We start from the raw sequence: 16,565 nt of genomic DNA, 5'->3' as shown, positions 1-16,565 counted from the left end.
CACACATCGGGCTTCCAGTTGGATGGTATATAGGAAAATCTCTAGGCCTGTCCAAGAACACAATAGCCTCCATTTCTGGTAGTGGTCTAGCCAGCAAATCAGAAAATTGCCTAGTGTCTGGACTCACCTTCTTAATGATTGTAACTTACACCTCAAAAACCCAAGGTGGTTGGAAGCAGTCAGTCTATTCAAGAAAAGGGCTTAAGGTTTTCTTCACATTTTAGAGGACAAAAAGTGAGATAAGCCTAGACAAAACTATTCAGGTTGCACAGATGCTCTAGAACAGCAGTCCCCAACCTTTTTGGCACCAGGGAACGGTCCAATTTTTCTCCTGACCGGGGGGGGGGGGGGTGTCCGCTGGCAGACTTCCAGCCACTGGGACACAAATGGCGTCCGCTATGCGGACGCCATTTGCATCCCTATTCTTTGCAGTAATCAGCTACGTAAAGATTTACGTAACCTATTACTTGTAGAACAGTAATTTGCAGATTTAACAGTAATTTGCTGGCAGATTTCCAGCCATTTGCGTCCCAGCGGCTGGAAATCTGCCAGCAGCCGGAGCTGGCAAGCAGCTCCGCGGACTCGCCACAGAGCTGGCCGGGGCCGGTGAGGATTCGGGGGGGGGGATGGATCGCTGACCCCCCGCAGACCCAAGGTGAGGGGGTTTTGCACACCCCTGTGGCCCGGTTGCTGACAGGCCACGGACCGGTACCAGTCTGCGGTCCGGGGGTTGGGGACCCCTGCTCTAGAAGGCACCATACATCTATATCAGAAGTAGGGGTTTGTCACAGTTAGGGATGCCATGGGAGTCCGAGGGGGGGGGGGAGTCTGGCAGACTCTCCTCGCATTTGGCCTCCGGGACCCCACTCACAGAGCCATCGCGTACTTACCGGGCCTATTCGCTGAGCACTGCATGGTCTGCAAGCACCTGGCGGCCGCCTGGCCCCTTAGCAAGCCGCCATTTTGCATAAAAATAGTGGCTTGGGGTTTTCCGGAAATGTCATGTTTCGTAAATGGCGGCTGTAATGTTGTGTAAATGGCCCCTTTACAGCCGCCATTTACACAACGTTACATTTCCGGGAAACCCTGAGCCACCACTTTTATGCAAAATGGCAGCTCGCTAAGGGGATGGGTGGCTTCCAGGCACTCACCGGGCGTTCACCAGGCCGTCCAGCAAACTCATGTGGCCAGTGGGCGTGGGGGGGGGCAGCAGTTTGGCGAGCGCCTGGCAAGGACAGACAGAGGTGAGTCCGTCCATTCCTAGTCGCGGTCCCATTCTGTTTGAATACGATAATGTATAGGTATAGATGCACATCAGGAATTATTACTGTAATTGAAATAGTAGTGGGGAAGGCTGGGACCAGGAGACCTGTACGTCTGCTCAGACCACTGTCCAGGTGCGACCTCTGGATGGGCACCTTCCAGGCCCTGCTCGGCCTCTCTGCTCTTAGGAGCCTTCATTTTTAAACCAGACTTGGGCCAGACAGCCTCATGCCACGCCACGTGGAGCAGGGCTCTCTAGCAGAGAGGGAACTTGAACTCGCCCTGGCCTAGCCCCCTAGCTATTGGACTCTGCAGGATTCCTAGCCCACAAGAGCACCTGCCTCCCATATTTCTTCTCTAATTGCACACTGTGTTGGTTTAGGATGAGGGAAGATGCTTAGGTCCCGCCTGCCCAATGTCTCAGCGGGAGGCGACTACGGCAAAGGACTTTTCGACAGGGAGATGGGACCCTTGCAGAGACAGCTCCGCCAGGGGGAATACGCCTTACTCAAGTTTGCTCCCATGTTGGAAAGTGACTTTGTACAGGTAACACGTCGCAGACTGAATGGTCATCCTGGTCGCCCATTGGTTTTGCTCTCTTTGTCACCCTTCCCCAACAGAATCTATAATATTTCCTCTTTGCCTGTGGGTCCTGGGGGTGGAGCGTTGACTCAAGCTTCCAGTGTTCTTCCGTGGTGGAAAAACACTCCTCCATCCCATGCCTTAGTTGGGCCTGCCCTTCATCTTCCCCTGTTGGAGAGGACGAGGGTCAGGGAAACACTTAGCATGCCGCTCTCCTTCTCTATTGGGAGGGCAAGTGGCGAGCTAAGTATGGGGAATTTCCCGGTTATCTCCAATCTGTGATTGGAAATAACAGCAGGGATTCCCCTGCCCGCATCCGTGATTGGGCAATTTGGAGGGTAAACCTCACTCAGGGGAAACCTTGCTGTTATCTCTGATCACAGGTAACAGTGGAGCTTCTTCCCCCTGCCTCCTCCCCAAGCCTTGAGTAGCCTTCAGAGGGCGGGACCTTGGGGAGGGAGAGAGGCCTTGCTTGAGGTACCGTGGGCCAGTCTGGTGGGCTAGAGGTTCCCCTCCCATGGTCTACAACACTGACTCTCAGTGGCTTTCCAGGATTTCAGACAGGAGTCAATCCCAGCCCTATTTGGAGATCCTGGGGTTTAAATCTGGAATCTTCTGCATGTCAAGCATGCATTCTACCATTTAGCTATGGTCCATACAGGTCAAGTTACCTCTCACCCTTTTAACTGTAGATACCAAGGATACAACCTGGGGTCTTCTGCATACAAAACCTGTGCTTTACCATGGAGTTACAGCCCTTCCCCAGGTCTGTCTCCATTTTCATTTCTGAAATGTTGGAGGGAATGTTACTCACACATCATTTAAGTTATTTTCACTCTTAACTATGGAGGTGGAAAACAGGTAACTGCTGGTCATTACAGGGCCTTATTATCCTACGCGACAATTTCAGATTTCAGAGTGGGCCTGACAGGCAAAACAAGAATACGCATTATGTTTCTGCAAAACAAGTTACCTTTCTCGGTGCACTTTAAAAGCACACTAGTTACTGATTATTGCTACCTTCCAAAGCTGCCTTTTCCTCCTGCACCTCAGCACGCTTTTTCAAAACAGAAAGCAAGATTCCTTGAAAAAAGAGGATGAAAAATGAGGCTCAGTTGTCACTGTAGAACAAGGGTGGGTAGACTTCAGGCATGCCCAATCTGCTTTGCTTTTTTTTTTTTTTTTTAACTGACATCCATGAACTGGAGCCTGCAGCAAAAGACATACACTTAGAATGAGCCCAGAACTGATAACCAGAACTAAACCAAGCTCACAGACCTTCCACACAAATATCCATTCCTGTCTAGCCCAGAGCCAGTGCAGTGTAGTTACAGTGTTGGACTGGGACTCAGGAGATCCAGGTTCAAGACCCCACTCAGCCATGAAGCTCACTGGGTGATTTTCGGCCAGGCACTCTCAGCCCAGCCTACCCCACAGGGTTGTTGTGAGGATAAAATGGAGAGGAGGAGGACCAGTTAAGCTGCCTTGCGTTCCTCGCAAGAGGGAAAAAGGCAGGATATAAATGCAATAAATGAAATAAATACCTCAAGCTTTCTTCATTTCAGCAGTATAATTCAGGATGGGAGAAAGAAGTAATTTCGCTGCTACTATTGTTAAACAATTGGGAGTCAGAAATCCTTGCTGATCTGCTGCAAATCACCCAGAGATCGAGCAGTAGATCCAGATCTACCCTCTGCCCACACATGCTGCAGAAGCACATGCTGTTAAGAGGTTGGCTGTCTCGATGACTGTAAATCTGGAACCTGAAGAGTCATCAGGGGCTCGGCCCAGAGGCTTCATGGTGCTGAACGAGTAGAGAGATGTCGGGAGGGTTTGGCTGGAGTGGCTAAAGTGGGCTGCAGGCAGCTGTTTGTGCTTGGGACACTGAAGCAAGGTGCGATAAGCTGCTAACAATAACGCTTCTCAGAGATGCTCAGTCCCTCTCAGTTCTTCAAGAAAGCAAAATATTTTTCCAGCTAGGCACTACGTAAGAGGTAGCTGGCTCATCACAGAGGCTAAGGTTTTCTCAGAGGTATTTCCCGTCTCAGTTAGTGACCCCAACAGAAAACTTGCCTGTATGTTATCCAGCTTCACAAACAAGGCACCTCCTCCCACTTCTTGGGTCTTTCCTCTGTTCTCATATCTCGCCTGTTCTTGCTTTGGCTCATTGGCCTCACCTGGCAGCCAGCTCCCCAGGGGAGTGCTGGAATTAAGTTTGGGTGGGGTGGGGAGGCTAGCCAAACCTTCGCCCCTACGTGGCTTCTCACACAGGACAAGTGGTTCGGCTGCCTGCTTGTTTAGTCTGCTTGCTTCCAAAGCGCGGTGCCTGTATATTTGTAACCAGCTATTGCAAAAAGCTGTAAGTCTCCAGCGTGCGCTCTTATCTCGACGCAAGGAACCAGAGCCTGTGAAAAGGCCAACTCTGGAAATTCATACTGTTTGGGGAAGATCCATTGAAATCATGTGTTAACAAAGGCTGCAGGCCTTCATTGGGTTAATCATTGCTCAAAGCCATGAAGTCCCTAATATTTAGCTAAAGCAGGTCGCTGGACCAACTCTGCCTCCCATCCCCTGAGAGCTAACACTTAGTCTGCCAGTTGCCAGCTAAGGGTGCTTCCTCATGAGGCTGTTCATGCGCTGTGGCCTTGCTTCATGCCATGAAGAGCGTTTCTACATGAGCGATTTAATGCACGCTCGTGATGGGCCACTCACCGAAATCTGCAGGTCCATTACACGTTGTCGTCGACATCCAGGGCCCCTCCTGTGCTTTTTCCAGTTTGCTCAGTTGTAAAAAAAACGCCCTCAAATAATCAGCTTAAAAAAAAAAAAAAGGTTTAATGCAGGGCATACTGCTATTTTTCAGCTGCTAGATTGCGCTGTTTTAACTGAAAAGTATAGAATGCTTCAGGAAGACTGCTGAGAAAGGGTGTTTTGTCATGTTCCTTGTCTAAGGAGCACCATGTCATTGCACCATGGAAATGGAAACAAAATGTTCTGGGGGGCTCCCAGATTTTCCTTTAATGTAGAGGCACCCTAAGGAAGAAAAGACGGAATAGCGCCACTATACCTTCTGACCGTTAGCGCTAGGACCTCCATTTGGAAACACACTAAAGACACAAGCTGGCTGGGGAATGCTGGGAGTTGTAGGCCTTTTTTCTGTCTAAACATGCATAGGATTGCGCCTTAAGAAACTCTGTTTAGCAAGCGGCGTCTGTGGCAACTAGAGTTGCTGGCGCTTGCAAGGAGTGGTCCTTGGTCCTGCATTCCTTAGAGCCAAACTAGATGTTATTTACATAATTAGCAATTGTGTGATTCCACACACACCCCTAAGTAAAAAAGCAGTCTTGCAGGGAGAGGGAGGGACTGATCACAGCATCCTTTGAGGGAATGGGCCAAGCCCTACATCCCTTATTTTATTTATTTATGTATTTATTACAATTCTATACTGCCCAATAGCCGAAGCTCTCTGGGTGGCCCACAAGTACAGCATAAAAACAATATAAAATATAAAAGCATTAAAACCACAATATAAAAGTACAACCAGCATAAAATCTAGCAGCAATGCAGAGGTTTAAAATACAGTAACAAATTTAAAACAGCAAAGCTAAAAAACCAGAATGATAAAAATGCTAACATTCCTGGGAAAATAAAAATGTCTTCACTTGGCGCTGGAAAGGGTACAACGTAGGCACCAGGCAAGCCTCTCTAGGGAGCTAGAGGCTGGGGGGCCACAGCAGAAAAGGCCCTCTTCCTGGTAGCCACCCGCTTCACTTCTTTGGCAGGGGCTCCGGAGAAGGACCCCTGAGGATGATCTCAGGGTCCAGGCAGGTATATATGGAAGGAGATTATCCTTCAGGTAACCTGGCCCCAAGCCGTTTAGGGCTCTGACTGTTAATATTTTGAATCGGGCCCGGACATTCCTTACACCATTCTCTGAAAGGAAACAAGGAAACAAGATGGTGAACAGAGAACTAACATCAGTGGTATACGTTATGACCCACAGGTGATTAATCAATTAAAATTGGACCACCATCTTTCATTAACCTGGGTTTGGCCCATGACATTTTACCCCAGCCCTAGGTGGCCACGTGTCCTACTTTGCAGAGGACATTTCTCTATTTGAAGAGATGTCAGAGGACTGTCCTCTATTTGAAGCTATCTTCTGTTTGAAGGACTGTCCTGTCCAAGGTCACTTTTAAGATCAAGGACCCTGTTGCAGAATTTTACCCTTCTGCCGGGCTCGGCCAGAGAACAGACACCGACTTTTGTTTGAGCGGATATTTATTACCAGAACACCAAGGTGTGGTGCAGTCAAGGATTGCCAATGTGGCCCCCCGGGACCAGACCCAGAATGGTAGGCGACTTGGGTATTTACACAAATAAGTAAACAAGGCACATGATGTCAGCTTTGGTCAGTATTTGGTGTGGTGCTGAGTCCAGGGGCTACAACCTTTCTTCAGAGGAAGTTTTCTGGTTTCCAGAGACAAGGGCCCTGCTAGGCGTTGTGACTCATGCACAGTAAGTTAATCAGCCACCATCCTCTAGCACTAATTCAATCCCTAAGAACAGAGAGTCTGAGCAGGGCCTTGAAGGTTCCCCTCCACAGGTAGCATCTGAGGAACAGACTAAGCAGTCACACAGGTCTCCTGGTCACAGCCTTCCCTGCTATGGTGGGATGCACTGCATTTCTATTTAAGTTGTAGTAATTGTTTCTAAATTTGCATCTGTACATAAACATTGCATGCCAGTTTTACGCTGATTTCTGCCCTCTGTTTTTGTTGATGCATTTCCTCTTTTGGGGGCGAGGCATAGCCAGCCCCCATGCCCCCCCTATGAGTTAACACAGGCAACAATCTAGCAAGACATTCTCCTGCGCGACTGCATAGATGCTGTGTAAGAGCATGGCCGTGTTCCTTTCAGAGTGGGAGGGAGCTGCCTGCCTCACGGGGGGGGGGGGGGCTGCCATGGCATTAACCCTCTCCTGTCCTCTGTAGATCAGCAAACGAGGAGAGGTGATTGATGTACACAACCAAGTCCAGACGGTGACTGTCGGGGTAGCCTGCACCTGCCCCAACATGCTGATCCCCAACGTGTTGCTTCTGGCTCGCCCCATCTTCCCCCTGGAAGAGGTCCCCCGGAAGCAGAAATCCTTGCTCCGCCACCGCCCAGCAGCTAAGGGATTTGAACTCACCAGGTAGGTCCATCTCCATACCGAAAAGGCCAAGATGTTGCATCGTCACCCACCTGGCCCTCCTAAAGTGGCAGGAATCAGTGCTATCAAGAGGTCGTAGTGTCTGAAATGGAGGGAGCAACTGAGCTGTGAACCACTCTGGCTTCAAAATGTGTCGGCCGCCACCACCCCCCACTGCCCCCCAGCATCTGTAGTATGGGAATATTACGTATCGCTGGTTTTAGCATGCAAAACTGTTTTGTTTATTGCAAGAATTTATGCGAAGCATTTGGAGTCACTGGTGCATGATATATACGTGCCAAGTATTATTGGGCATTCTTAAATTGTGGAGTGCATATTTTAAATGACTAAGGGCAGAATCCTATGAATATTTAGACAGAAAAAAGTCCTACAACTCCCAGCATTCCCCAGCCAGCCATGGCTGGCTGGGGAATGCTGGGAGTTTTAGGACTTTTTCTGTCTAAGCACGCATAGGATTGTGCCCTGAATGTATTTTGTAAATATGTACAGCAGCCTTCCCCTTCCTCCAGATGTGTTGGACTACAATTCCCATCACCCCCAAGCAGCATGCTGCCTGGGAGCGATGGGAGATTTAATGGTTGGGGAAGATGTATAGACAACAGTAGACTTCGAAAAATCAAATGGTCAAACTCCGCCCTTTTCGTACACTAGACATGTTAGACCATTACAATCTTCAGGGGAGGCCTTGCTGTCCGTGCCCCATCCTGCAGAGTTCCATCTGGCAGCAACACGGCAACGGGGTCTTCTCTGTGGTGGCCCCCTCCCTCTGGAATGACCTTCCCTCTGCGATACGTTAGACACCGGTGATCATGCGCTTTCGACGATTACTAAAAAGTTGCTTGTTTACCTCGGCTTTTCCCAGCCGCTGACTTGTCTAAATGCTACTGTGCTTTGATAATGATGCCTTGTTTTATCATGTGTTGTAAACCGCTCTGGGATTTTTAAAAATGGAAAGTGTGTATAAATATTCTAAGATAAATAGCTATACAAAAACGACAGAGTGATATAGTTAAGGGTGCTCTGAAACCGAAACCGCCATGGATGCATCCATCTCCTTCTGCTCTGCCCGGCAGGCTTCTCCCACTGCATTTTGTCAAGATCTCGGTCCACAACGCAGAGAAGCATCAGCTGCGCTTCAAACTGGCCAGCGGCCGCACCTTCTATTTGCAGCTCTGCCCCCAGCCTGGGGTAAAAGAGGACGTCTTCGCGCTTTGGGTCAAGGTGGTCAACATGCTGCGGCCGCCGTCAGACCTGAGATCTGAACTGCACAGCAAGGCCAAAGACCTGGGGAGGCATGGGGAGCCCCCGCCCCAGAGACCAGAGGTGTGCCCCCCTCCCGTTGCTGCTGCTCCTGTTGATGTTGTTATGTATTTCTGTAGTATCAATAGCGGACATGGCACTTTTACAGAATAATAGAATCCCTGATGGATCAGAGAAGGCAGGCTCTACGGGGCTTCTGGGTTGCTTACTGGCCTACCTTTTAGGGCTGTTGTAAGAAATGCTGGGATAATGTACAGCTGACCTGCTTTGTACACTTGGGAAGCATTCTGTACATCAGAGAAGTGGAACCTCAGATTTGCAAGTCAAATAATGGCCCATCTGGGGTTCCCCTAATGGCCACACCCCTTTCCCATGTCATAGGTAGTCGTCCCCCCCCCCCATTGCTGATGGTTTGGTAGTTTCATGGCTCTTGGGCATCTTTTCCCTTTTCTAAAAGGTTGAAATGCCTCTCCTAAGGCTTACTTAGCTACTGGCAGTAAGAGCTTTAAGCTAAAATATGCTGGCATTTTGGGAAGGGATGGCACGGGTGCCCGATTCAGTCTGGGTATTTTTTAGAAATGGCGACCGCAGAGCACAACAAGGCCACTGGGGTGAGTGCGGGCTGTTCGCTGAGAGTGGGAGGGGCTGAAGCTAAGTCCGGGGGCCGGCAGGCAGGGGCAGGGGCAGGGGCTAGGCGGGAGTCTGGAGAACCCGGACGGGGGTGAGTTCGCACATCCCTAATTTTGGGTCCGCCCCTTTTGTCTCTGGCCCCTCCCACCAGTGGCGGCAAGTATTCATGGGGCTGGTGGGGCAGAGGACAGGGCAGATACTCAGTAAAATATTGGGCTTCTCTACACGGAGCTTTTATCCTGCTATTGAGATTGCTCGCTCACAGGAGTTTGCGGGTCCTTTTCATGCCATCATCAACCTCCAGGGCACATCGAGAGGTATTTCCTGGTTATTCCATCTCAAAAAGATCCAGAAATAATGAACTATTTAAGTCGGATTGTTGCGCTATTGAAACAGCCACTAGATGGCACTGTTTCATTGATATCTATGGAACTTTGAAAATTAAACACTTCCCCTCTCAGCAATCACATGGTCGCTGTCTGGGAGCCTGCTGTAAACGTGGAAAGGCTCCATTACATGGGGGTTTTCTTTAGTGTAAAGACAGCCATTATCAGAGGAGGGCAGGAGAAGATCACGTGTGGCAGTTGGCAGCTGTGTGCCGTGCATTGGAGCAAACATACTTGGTTGCCAGGGGTTTTTCTGCCACAAGTGGGTGGAGGAGAGGCCATGGGTCCCCTGCCCCAGTCGCCCAAGATAGAGAGCCCCCTCTGCGTCCCACCACTGGAATGCAGCCCAAGAGCTTCTCTGAAATGGAATTCAAGGCTGAGAGCCAGCGTGGTGTAGTGCCTAGAGCGTTAGACTGGGAATCGGGAGATCCGGGTTCTAGTCTCCACTTGGCCATGGAAGCTCGCTGGGTGGCTTTGGGCCAGTCACTAGGGATGTATGAAAGTCACTTACCTTTCCGTGGATTATGTTGATGGTGGGGGGGAGGCGTTCCGTCCCTCCCCCGGGAATCCTCGACGGGGGGGGGAGGCGAGCCGTTCCTCCCCCCCGGAATCCTCCACGGCCGGCTGTGCTCCATGGCAGCTCCGTGGAGCAGCTGGCCAGGCCCAGGCCAGAGCCGTCCGCAGCCAGATTTCCGGCCGCAGAGGGCTCTGGGTAAAAAAACACAAAAAACAGCATACGCAAATGGCAGCGGCTACGGCCGCCGCCATTTGCGTTCCTTATTTTTTGGCCATCTTAGTCTACGTAAATATTTACGTAGGCTAAAACGGTGAATCAAAAAGGGACGCAAATAGCGCCCGCTACGCTATTTGCGTTCCCCTTATTTTCGCCGTAGTCTACGAAAATGTTTACGTAGACTACACGTGCCAAAATAAGGAACGCAAATGGCGGCGCCCATGGGCGCCGCCATTTGCATACGCGCAGGGTTTTTTTTTTCCCCCCACTCAGCCGTGATAGGCTACGTAAACATTTACATAGCCTATCACGGTGTTTTTAAAAAATCTAGCCGTGATAGGCTATGTAAATCTTTACGTAGCCTATCACTTTTTTTTTTAAAAAAACTTGGAAATGGCGGCGGCGGTGGCCGGTCAGAAGACCGGCCACTGCTGCTGCTGCCGCCGAACCGCCACCGGAGCCGCCGCCCTCAGGGACATTCTCACAAGGTAAGTCCCGTCCCGGGGGGGCGGGGGGGCAGACCATTTCTCCACCAATTTCGGGGGGCCGAATGCGCTGGCATTCGGCCTCCCCGAGATTCGTGGAGAAATTCTCTGACATCCCTACGTAAATCTTTACGTAGCCTATCACGTCTTGCAAGAAAAAAACAAAAAAAACGACAAGACTGTAAATGGTGGCAGCGGCGGCAGTGGCAGCCGGTCGGAAGACCAGCCGCCGCAGCTGTGCCGCCAAAGCCACCACCGGAGCTGCCGCCACACGGAACATCTGCCCCAGGTAAGTCTCGTCCCGGGGGGGATCCACGGGGGGGCGGGGGGGTGGCAGGCTGTTCCGCCACGGAGTTCGGGGGGGCCGAATGCACTGGCATTCAGCCTCACCGAGATCCGTGGCGGAATTCTCTGACATCCCTACCAGTCACAGACTCTCAGGCCAACCCACCTCACAGGGTTGTTGTATGGAGAGGAGGGGGATTATCTACACTGCCTTGGGTTCCTTACAGAGGAAAAAGGTAGGCTATAAATGCAATCAATCAATCAATCAATCAATCAGGCTTAAAGAGGTTCAGCACCCCCTGCTATAAAGGGTGCATGCTTAAGAATTATTTCTTGGTGCTGAGCATCTCATAATCTGTCTGCCCCAGAGCCCTCTGGAATCCTTAAACCTAGACGAAGGAGTGAGCGTCCGGAGCGTCTACTCGCCCTTGGGAGCACTCAGCCCTGCAGAGGAAGATGTTCTGAGCAGGCGCAGTGTGGCCTTGTCCATGGGGAGCCAGCCCAGGTCCCGAGGCCCCAGCCGCTCTCCTGCCGCCAGCGAAGGACGGACTTCGGACTTCGACAGCTACCCGCTTTCGGAGGGAATGGGGTCAGCGGAGCCCTTAGACAGGCCCCCCAGCCGCAAGAGTGGCGGCAGTGGGAAGGAGAGGGCTCGGAGCAGCCCTTCGTCAAGCAGGTACCAGGCCTTGGGATTAAGGGGGCTTGGATTTGCACGGCAGGACCCCAGCCCCAACGCTCCAAGGAGCAAAACACACACAGCCCGAAGGGACAGCTGAGGCAGGGGCAGCCGCTGAGAGCCAGTGTAACATGGCGGTCAGAACATCGAACTAGGACATGGCTCTTCTTACCTTTTTATGTTGACCCAGGTTCAAATCCCCACTCAGCCATGAAGCTCACTGGGTGGACCCTGGGCCAGTCCCTATCTCTTTGCCTACTCTACCTTGCAGGGCTGTGGGGAGGAAAGCGGTGACACCAGAGAAACAAAATGGGGACAGGCACAGAAGGGGCTACATGCATTTTGGGGTGGGTGGGGGAGCAAGTGTGTGGGAAGTGCCTCTTCAAGTAACTACAGGCATCCAGCAGTGTGTGTGTGGGGGGAGGGATTTGCCTCCCTGGCCACCCCCCCAGGTGTGAGGATAAAGTGATGATTGAGGAGAGAACCATGCATACTGCCTTGAGCTCTGTGGAGAAAAGGTAGGAAAGAAGCATAATATATATGTAAGCAACCAGCTGGATCTTTTGACAGGTCTGACATTTTCATCCAGGAGAGGGAGCGCAGGACCTGAATGTGTTCTGGCCCAGATGCACCAAGGATGAAATTCTGCCACCATCACTTGGCAGCCAGACAACCCCTTTAGAAACCTGGGAGACATGTCAGCAGAGCTCTGCTCAGCCTGTAAATCACTCATGGTCAGGATTGCCTTCCCAGCTGGAAGTGGTTTAGCCACCCTACTAACTCATATGTGGCTGTTTTCACATATGACATTTGAAGTGGTGCTTGCTTCAATCAAGTGTAACCCAAACTTAAAATCCTACCTTGACCAGAATGGTCATCGGCATTACAAATGCAACACTGAACAATGATCAAGTCTCTACATAAATTGTGAGTATTTTTTTTAACAGTGCAATCCTATGTCTACTCAGAAGTAAGCCCCACTGAGTTCAGTAGGGCTTACTCCCAGGTAAGCATGTATAGCAGGCACAGGGAAGGAAGAGATCCATGAATGTAGCATCTATGGATCATGGCTATTGACCATGCTGGTGGGGGATGATGAGAGCTGTATCTGGGGAACAAGTCTGGTGTTGGGGGAAGTCTGGTGTAAAATATTGGATTTTGCAAATAATATTATATCTTTACAATCTGACAACGAGATGTAAGATTTTGTGTTTGTTTGGGCTTCTTCACATGGAGCTTTTATCCTGCTATTGAGATTGCTCGCTCACAGAAGTTTACGGGTCCTTTTCATGATGTCGTCAACCTCCAGGGCACATCGGGAGGTATTTCCTGGTTATTCCATCTCAAAAACATCCAGAAATAATGAACTATCTTTTAAAAGGCAGAATGTTATGCAATTAAAACAGCCAGTAGATGGCGCTGTTTCATTGAGTTCTATGGGACCTTGAAAATTAAAAGCTTCCCCTCTCAGCAATCATGCGGCCGCAGTCTGGGAGCCCGCTGTAAATGGAGAAAAGCTCCACAGCACGAGGACTGCAGGTTTTTTTCTTTAGCGTAAAGGCAGCCTTTGTCTGTTTTGTGGTGTCGAAAACTGAGTCTTAAGACATCCAAATCTGAAATTTCAAATGTTGAAGTTGAATTTCAGACTTACGCGGAATTTCATTTGGATTTCAGTTCCAGTATACATTACCGATTGTGAGTGTGAAACTAGGAGCTTAATGAATGAAGAGAGCGGGCTGGCATGGCGCTAATGCAGCTGCCCCCTAACCAGGTGCCCTCTAGATGTGTGTTGGACTGCAATTCCCATCATTCTCACTCAGCACAGCCAATGGCACATCTCCGGCACATCTGGAGAGCACGAGGTTAGCAAAGGCTGCCCTGAAGGCAAGCGTGCCTCTGCATCCTGAAGTGCATTTTGCAGGTAACTGACCAAATTACCCTAGGCACGCAACCTTTGAGAAATTTTCCATGGTGCCTGTAAGAAATATGAGGTTTGATTGGACCAAACAGTCTGACAGGGTGTTCTTGTTTCAGGAAAACCAGCAAGAGCAGCAGAGCTAGTCGGTCGAGCAGAAGGAAGTCTCCCCGGAGAAGTAAGAGATTCCAAATAGCATCAGACAAAAGATGCTGTTGCTCTTTGGCTGCTTATCACTGAGCTCCCTCCTGCAGTTAATAGTCAGCACTGGCCCCGCTTTGTCGTTGGACCACTCACCTCCCCTAACCATCAGAGGCCACCTCCACCCACCAAATATTCCCATGTGGCTGGGCTTTCATCCACCCAGTTTCAGTATATATGTCAAGGTTCCCCTTATGACCTGGACCACCTGAGCAACCCCTTAAGTCTCTCTTGCCTCCATAAGAGTCCCATCTTCCCCCTTTTAAACTTCCCCTTCCCTGTAATGTGGAGTTTTTTAGGCTGTAGACATAGGGTGACTGACACTGTAGACACAGGGTGACTAGTAGATTTAAAGCAAAAAAATTACAATGACAGGTATTTACACAATAGAGCTGAGTGATACCAAAGGCCTTAAAAGAAAATAACAGGTGCAAAATGCAACTTCCTTTACCCTAGCTGTCCTTAGACTTTTCTAGGCTGCTTCTTCCTGCTCACCCTTCAGACTCTGTTCTCACTTCAGGCTCTGGCTGTCTCTCCTCTCACTGGCTCTCTCGCTCTCTTTATATACCCTCCTCCCTCAAAACCAAAAGTACTGCTTCATATCTGAAGAAATGAAACTTAGGTGGAGAAATGAAACTGACACTTAACCAGAGAAATGAAACTACTCCTCTCAAGGTTACTCCCTCCTGACAGAAAACTCCAGGCCTCTAAGCCTGACCATTTTTCCCTTTGCCTCTATAGGCCTCAAACCTTCACAATATGACACCTGTTCTTTATCCTTCCTTTGGTCCTTCTACGGCAAGGGTGGGCAACTTGTGGCCCTCCAGAGGTTTGTCCTATAATTCTCACCAGCCTTAGCCAGCATGGCTAATAGTGAGGGATCATGGGAGCTGTAGGCCAAAACATCAGGAGAGCCACGAGTGGCCCATCCCTGTTCTAGCCTTCCCCAACCTGGTACCCTCCAGATGTTTTGGACTCAGTGGCAAACCCCATCATCCTTAGCCATCATGGCCATGCTGCAGAAGCTGGTTTTCAGTGGCAGGAGCACTCTGGGAATTCGCAACGTAATAAAAAGAGGGGGGCGCCTCCTTTGAGTATCTGCATAGGTCTCCCCCTGCTCCACTGATAATTTCCTTCCTGGGATTGGGGGGAGAGCAGGATTTTCAGGCGAAAAAGTCCAGACTCCTAGGTACATTGCAGCCTCAGCAGTTCTCATCTGAAATAGGAAGCACTACAACTCCACTCTCATCCATTCTTCCCTTCCATTATTCATTTCCCAGATCGCTTATTCATTTCATCATACCCCAAACCTCGCTGTTCACTTCTCTCCCGACTCCCACGAATAACCTTTGTCCCAGGTTTTCCTTTCCATCCAGTCTGTCTCTGATGGAACTCCTACCAACGCTATGCCAGTTTTGGCTATCGCAACCTCTCGCAAAGAATCTTGGGAATTGTAGTTTGGTGAGAATGCTGAGAAATCTGTTTAGGCTGGCCTTTCCTAGAGTGGCGCCCTCCAGTTGTGTTGGCCTGGAGGACACCTGTCCACCACCCCCAACAATGGGAGTTGTAGCCCAACACATCTGGAGGGAAAGGCTGGTTTACTTTGCCCCACCGCAAAAAACTACAATTCCCAGTGTGTGTGGTGCCCTCTTTATTTGTCCTTCACCCACCCTTCTCGCTCCACTCACACTACTGACCCTTTTAAGATTCCTCCCTTCGTGCATCTTGTCCATGGAACCTGAGCCCCCTTCTCCTGGTCTTCCTGTTTCTCTGCAGGTCCAACCCGGAAGCCCAGCAAGATTGTGTCCCTCATCAGATCCTGCTCCTGGGGGAGCCAGCGGAAGAGAAGGAGCAAGAGCAAGAACCGGGAGGCCAAGACACGAGGCCATGGAAAGAAACGTTGAGTGGACAGTGGAAGGGGAACCCAAGGAGGAGGAACCTCTTCGCCACTTCACCATAATAAAGACACTGGTTATAAAAAACAAGTCTGTCTTCTTACCTGGGAGAGAGAGTCCCACTGAACTCAGTGGTACCTTGCTTTTGGGTAGACATGGGTATGGTTGTGCTTTCACAGTTTGAGAACACTCCCAGAGATGAAATTCTCAAAAAGAAAAATCTATATTAGTCCATGGCTTTAACATCATCTGCCACCTTCATCCTCCCCCAGCCCTTTTACCTCAAAGTCAAAACATTTTATTGTATGTGACTAACAGCCATTACAAACGACATAACTTAGTACATTAGGCAATAATAAAACATAAAACCTAAGTCAGGTTAACAAATCACTTGCACCATGTGTGAAGGTTTGAGGCCTACCGAGGCAAGGAAAAGAAAAAGGTCAGGCCTAGAGGCCTGGAGTTTTTGTTGGGAGGGGGCACCCCTGACAGAAGTAGTTACATTTCCCCGGTTAAGTTTCATTTCTTCAGGTTTGAAACAGTACTTTCGGTTTGGGGGAAGGAGGGTATAAAAAGAGAGAGTCAGGAAGACCAGACCTGTAAGAGCAGAGTTGGGGAGACCAGAGCGTGAAGAGGGAGCAGGAAGAAGCAGCCTGGAGAAGTACAGCTAGAGTAAAGGAAGTTGTATTTTGTAACTTTTATTTTCTCTTAATGCTTTTTATCTCACTCAGCTCTATTGTATAAATACCTGTAGTTGTGATTTGCTTGCTTTAATTTACCTGTAATCTGTTGTGGTTAAACCCTGTGTCTGGAATGTCAATCACCTCACATCTACAGCCTAAACCCCATGTTACTGGGAAGAGGAAGTTTAAAAGGAGGAAGGTGGGACTCTTGAGGAGGCAAGAGATCCTTAAAGAGTTGTTCAGGGGCTCCAGGTCATAAGGGGAACCCCGATACGGTGTTTTTACCTTGTTTACCATCTTTCCTGATGAAGAGTTCTGAAGGACTCAAAAGCCTGCACAGTATTTTGTAATACTTTTGA

At 49.7% G+C, this 16,565-nt stretch overlaps 1 protein-coding gene across 1 annotated transcript; it reads left to right on the top strand.

The window, feature by feature from the left end:
- Positions 1 to 1,656: 1,656 nt before the first annotated feature.
- Positions 1,657 to 15,604, top strand: LOC146341057 (uncharacterized). Its single transcript, XM_084807317.1, has 6 exons — positions 1,657 to 1,809; positions 6,840 to 7,039; positions 8,131 to 8,380; positions 11,205 to 11,512; positions 13,547 to 13,605; positions 15,405 to 15,604. Exons 1-6 carry the CDS (start codon positions 1,657 to 1,659, stop codon positions 15,530 to 15,532), a joined length of 1,098 nt encoding a protein of 365 aa, XP_084663443.1. The 3' UTR covers positions 15,533 to 15,604.
- Positions 15,605 to 16,565: the final 961 nt, after the last annotated feature.

This window comes from Heloderma suspectum, chromosome 6, assembly GCF_057233095.1.
Source record: "Heloderma suspectum isolate Gila_16-S chromosome 6, 16-S_ref, whole genome shotgun sequence".
Classification (NCBI taxonomy): Eukaryota; Metazoa; Chordata; class Lepidosauria; order Squamata; family Helodermatidae; genus Heloderma; species Heloderma suspectum.
This window is presented reverse-complemented; position numbering and strand designations above follow the sequence as displayed.